The 6,264-nt window shown below is 30.6% G+C and overlaps 1 protein-coding gene across 1 annotated transcript in view; it reads left to right on the plus strand.

Annotated features, from left to right (window-relative positions):
* The first annotated feature begins 1,251 nt into the window (after positions 1 to 1,251).
* LOC108686463 overlaps positions 1,252 to 6,264 on the plus strand; it is a 21,348-nt gene continuing 16,335 nt past the window's right edge. Inside the window, exon 1 of the mRNA XM_018191795.1 lies at positions 1,252 to 1,859. Coding sequence (XP_018047284.1) covers positions 1,252 to 1,859 — 608 coding nt within the window. The remainder of the gene's footprint in view (positions 1,860 to 6,264) is intronic.

Raw genomic sequence — 6,264 nt, forward strand, 5'->3', positions numbered from 1 at the left:
TTTTCATTCTGAAAATTTTTTTCTATTATACATATTTTTTTAAGTGATGATTTTTTTTAAGTGATGATTAAATTAATTCTAAAATCTTTAGCATTATTTTTAATTAAAAAATATTATATTCTATGTTTTTAATTGTTTCAATCATGATGTTCTGTGTGTTGCATACTGGAAAGTAAAATCCCTCGCCAAGTTGTAGTAATGCTTGGACTTAGCTCCAGTTATTTACATCAAATTTTCTATACAACTAATATGTATTACTTCAAACGTTTGAATAAAATAAAGCATTTTTTTGGTGTTATAACTTGGTACTAATTATTATACAAAAATACACTTAGGTTTTATTTTTTTTAAACTTACCGTAAAAGTCGATCAAAAATGAAAATATATAGATTAATTAGTATTGTGAAGGCTTCAAAGTAATATTTATAATTCATCTACTGTTGGTTATTATATATCGCAGTTCACCGATTGACGTATTAGACAGTATTAAGTTCTACGAAGCTTCTTGGTTCCAATGGTTCTATAATGTTTGACGGAGTATAAGATAATTGCCGCGACAGTATAGGGATAACTATAAAGAACTTAATAATTATTTATACTCTCGATAAACAGAGTCAAAAAATATAAGCCCACATTCAATGAACTATCAAGTATAGTGATCTTTACAAGCTTCTCTATATTTTCATTACAATAGAATACAATAGAATACAGAACATTATAAAATTATCTTCGTTAAAGATATGGTCCGGTAATATTTAATACTTAATATATCTGTACAATGATTAGAAGTCAAAATATAATAAAGAAAGAGAATGAAAGAAGAGAAATGTCGTCCTTCATGACATGACTGCTTATATTGTGTATTAACAACAGATGGGAGAAATAAAAGGAATAATAAATTCCTTAATGTAGAATTAAATGTAATTTTAGAATAAAGGAAAACTCATTCATTTTCATTTATTAAAAGAAGAAGCAATAGCGACATGTGAGACAGATATTGGAATCACGAACAATTGAGGTTCCATTTCTTACATGTCGTATTCGAAATATTTTATTAGATCATCACGAATATACGACACGAAAAGAATGGATTTTAAAAATGCCAATTTTTTAAACAATCAAGTGAATTTGATATCGGGGAATTTATTACCAATAGTATCTGATAATTCGCGATTTTCAGTAATCTGGCGCATTCATGGCGTTACCGTATGGTTAATAGAACTTATTCATACGATCGCGTTGATTGTCGGGATGGTCCTTGCACCGAAAGAGAAGAGTCTGAAGGATGGGACTATCGCTGTTGTGATTATCCTGGAGGCATCTTTTATGCTTACGCGTCTTTATCTACGTAAGAAGCTGATGGAGGAAATAATCGAGAAGATGAACGATATCCTGCAAAATGCGGACGAAATTATGAAGGATATTATAAAGTCGGCTATAAAACCCATAATCATGCCGTTCATAATATATGGAGTGACTGGTGTAGTAACTGTAGCGACATGGACTATCCAGCCGATTTTATTGGTCTTCGAGAAGTCCATCTTTTATTATGTAGATTACAATTTGCCAACCGCTTTCAACAGCGAACCATTTTCCAGTCGCGTTCTAATTTTTTCAACCATTTTTATGACAATTGGAAGTAGTTATTTATTTCTTAAGAAATTTGGCGTGGATGTGTACATGATGCATTTAGTATTAATGTTAACGGCGCAGTATCGATACATGGCAGTAAAACTCACAATATTGTTTCGAGACCTACAGAACTATCATGATGAAACTAAAAAAAAATATTCTATGGAAGATCAATGGACGGAGAGAGAATTAAGAAAATTATGTATACACCAGAATAATGTTTTAAAGTAAGTGTAATATGTTTACTAAAGTAAATATTGAATGATGAGGAGAAATGTATTAATTTAGATTATTGCTACTAAAATTATTCTTTTACTTTTACTTTTAAAAAAATCATTAATAAAAAAAAAAGAATAAAATATAATAGATTTGTTATTATATATATACACAGGGTGTCTCATTTCTAGAACTCCATTCTCGGAAATGAGTTTAGGTATAGATACATTTCAGACAAATATATAAGATAATAAAGACAAATATATAAGATAGTAAATGAATTTGATCTTGAGTAACCTTTTCAAGATTAATGATCATGTTTTTGTGAATGAAGCTTCCCATTTTTTATTGCATATTCTTGTAGCTTTTGTCAAGATGTTTTCAAATTGCTAATAATGTTATTTTTTATTAAGTATCTTCCAAATGAGGTTTCACAGTTACAGTACCGCTGGTATTTGCATTACCCAAAAAATGGGAGGAGGGATTCAATTTAAAAAAATATTAAAATCACATTGACCTGACCTTAAAACTCAAGGTCCATATTTTCATCTGTTAATACTCTAAAATTTTTATCTAAAACAATTTTCCATATCTAAAGTCATTTTCAAGATTTAGGAGTAAGATCAGACTTTAGAAACATCCTGTATATATGTATACTTACAGGAAAGTAAGGTAATTGTGCGCATTTTGATTTAGCATTTTTCCGATAAATAGAATCACTACCGCGGCGAAATTTAGAATAATCTAATTTTATTATCATTTTGAAAATATGTAATAAAATATTCTTAATGGCAAAAGTGAGAAAAAGTGAAATTACATATGTATTTTGATAGTAATTTTGACACCCAGAACTTAAGACGATAAGTATTCTTATTTATTTAATCGTGCATACTTTAAGTATGTTATTATGTGCATCTTTTGAGTTATTATTTATTAAATAAAATTTAAAAAATTTTGAATAATCATTTTTCTCAAATAGCGGCGAGAAATGGATAATTTCTTTCTAATGAAAAGTGCACTATTTGCATTTGGAAGATATGAAATCTGCCTAGTCGACAAATTAAAAGTAACATGACATCAATGTCGTAATTTCGTATTCCACAATACAAATGTAATGTAACATATGATATAAAACAGTTACATTGAGAGTAGAGTGCGAAATTATAACATTGGTATTATGTTATTTTTAATTTGTGTCGACTGGGATTTTATTATTGCGTTCTGAATGAGAATGCAATGAAACTGATGACGCTGAAAATTACAGATGTGATTTTGTTTAAATAATTAAATTTTCAATTTTTATGTTATTTTTCCGAAGTTTATACACTACTCAATAAAAAATAGGGAACACTTTCGAACACGCTCAGACCGTGGAGAGCAGGGATAGCCTAAACTCGGACGGCGCGCTTGCCAGGCTATTCCCGTTCCTTATGGCTCGCGCGCCAAGTGATCGGTAGGCGTATATACTTGGCAATTCGCAATCGCAATTGTATATCTTTTTTTATTCATTTGATTTTCTAATAAAGAGTTTTTGTCGTCAAATTGTGAGGCATTTGATTTGATGATGTCAGAATCAAAATGTCAAAGCAATATATTTTAAGTCTTATCAAAAAATTTTTTTCTAAAAATGTTTCCTTAAAAACGTTTTATAATCCAGTTAAATGCAACTTTTAAAGGCCCTGTAGAAGGTCTCGAGAAAATTTCTACTGGATCTTGTTCTGGATGAACAGACCTACAATTTGAGAAGAGTAATGACCTATTAAAATGTTTGGAATCTTACTAAAATCGACTATGAAATTTGATCATTTTTTCACATTAATTGAATTGTTTTTTTAAAGGTGTATATCGTAGAGCTAAATGAATTATTGTATCGTGTTCAGCGAGTGTTCAAAAAAACATATAATACCACATTTAAAATCTAAATTAAGCCATTCTGGCATCAAATCAAATATGTATTAAGGAAAATCGACATTTGATTTAAGAATCATTCACTTTTAAATAATCTTAATATTTTTTGATAAAAATTTAAAAGCGTTCTTTTGGTATGAAATGAAAGCTTTAGAGCTAAGAGACCGATTAAAATAAAATTTTTTTTCTTATCAATTTAATATATATATATACAAGGTGTCTCATAAGATGGGTCCGAATCACATTGGGGATGGAGAATGGATCAAAGGGAACAAAAAATTCTATTTTGAGGTACTCGCTATAGTTTTCGAATTAGAAAAGGAAATGTTTAAGCCAATATATGATTAAGCCGCGTCGCGCGAATTCGTAGGCCCACTCGAGCGGCGGCGGCAGGGGTGGCGGCAGGGGCGGCGGCAGGGAGAGAGAAGTAGCGCTTCGTTGCCTAGCACAGTCTGGCATGGCAGTTCTATGTGTTTCGCCGCATCGTGCCTACATTATCCAAAAATGTTATTTTAGCTGAAGTTTTCCTTATACATTTCTTCATCATATAAATCGCGTTATTTAACACGATTAAATACAGTTTAACACAATTATAGATATGTTAAGCGATATAATTAATTAGAGCATTACGCAAAGCGTATGCTGATCGTCGCGATACCTTTCTGCTTGCTTTATTATACGATATTTCTGTTTAATTACGCTTCGAGACACACTTCATCGCGTCGTTTTATGCTATATTTAGTCGGAGTTTTATTTTTCGACATGTTAATGCATGTACACTGAAATTATAACTCGCGTAAATAGCCGCTACATTGTAAATCCAGATGTATTATTCCAATGTACAATGACGCATTTGAATGAGGTTTTTTTTTTTGAGATCACTTATTTTTGTCTGGAGAATAACATACTGCTTATTAAAATCGGAGAGGAACAATTGGGTTTCTTTTTTTGTAAGTTCTTTGTAAGATTTTTTTAATGTAATGAACATGGGCATTAAATTTGATGGATAGTTTAATGAAAATAAAATATTCAATTTTCAATTAGTATTTTTTCAATACATTTAAGTTTTCAGTTATTACAAACTTAAATATCTCATTAACGTATACATAAATAATCTTTTCAATCACAGAAAATTTAAATTTTATTCATCAGTGAACATTAAAGATTAATAAAATTTAAGAACGTTTCTAATATACAGAGTCCAACTTATGGTCCCACCTGTCTTGAGCAGCTAGAGCGCATTAAACTGAGTCATCTATCATTTTGCAATGCTCGTAATAATTAACATTTAAAGATAGTCAAATACGCACGTCCGCCTGACTTACTGTTACCGAAGGTACGGCTCACCGAGCGGGGGCCGCGACGAGGGGATGGACTTAGTAGGTATGCCGCGCCGTTCGAGCTTAGAGGCTCGTCTCACTCCCCGCGCGCCCTATCGATGACGGATCTTCGGCGCTTCAGAAATAATATCTCGATTGCGAAAATTGGGAAATGATCAAGAACTATTTGAAAAAAACTCACAGTTTAGTTCGTTCTGAAACGTGCACATGCACATACAGAAAAATGTTACATAAATATTACTTATTTCAAATAAATAATAAGAGTATTTTAAAATTACATTATCAAAAAAATTTTCATTATAATGATATAATCATTACTCAAAAGAAGAGAAATAAAAATTGGGTTCTTTGTTAGCACTAGAATAATATTTTTCTGCATTTTTCTACCGCTCAAGGAAGTTCGGACAACCGCATAATTTTCATCGAATGATCGTGTAAAAAATTAAAACATAAAACAACAATTGTATTATTTTTGAAATATATTTTAGATCACTTGTACTCATATTAGCAACTACAAAAGTTTTATGAATTATTTTTAATTTTATGTGCGAAAATTGAATTGAAAATAATTTATAAAGTTTTTGCTAGTCTATCCCCCACTTATAGGAATAGGCTGATAACATACATCAGCATGAGATCATATTTATGTTCTCTAACCGAATTTTTGAAATTTATTAATTATACTATGAATATTGTACGGAGTAAAGACAATATTTTTTGACATACAAAATTAAAACTACTTTATAAAGCTTTTGCAATTGTTAGTATTGCAATTGTATGTATTGCATACAAGCGATTTAAAATATATTTAAACAATAATACAATTGCTGTTTTATAAAGTCTTAATTTTTTAAATGATCATTCGATAAAATTTATGCGAGTGTCTGAACATCTATAATATGATTGCATAAAATGTAATCTACCGCGAAAAATGCGTATGAGCTCCGTCATGTTGGAAAATGAATTTTTTCCATTCATAAACAGGAACATTTTTGAAAAGGATGGGCTCATTTTCCAAAAAGTTGACAGACATCTCTCGTTAGGCGTCGCGGAAGAAAGAAGGGATCGATCTGAAAATTGTCATAAGAGTGTGATTTTAATGTGTGTGTGTGTGTGTGTGTGTGTGTGTGTGTGTGTGTGTGTGTGTGTGTGTGTGTGTGTGTGTGTG

Source organism: Atta colombica, unplaced genomic scaffold, assembly GCF_001594045.1.
Source record: "Atta colombica isolate Treedump-2 unplaced genomic scaffold, Acol1.0 scaffold182, whole genome shotgun sequence".
Taxonomy (NCBI): domain Eukaryota; kingdom Metazoa; phylum Arthropoda; class Insecta; order Hymenoptera; family Formicidae; genus Atta; species Atta colombica.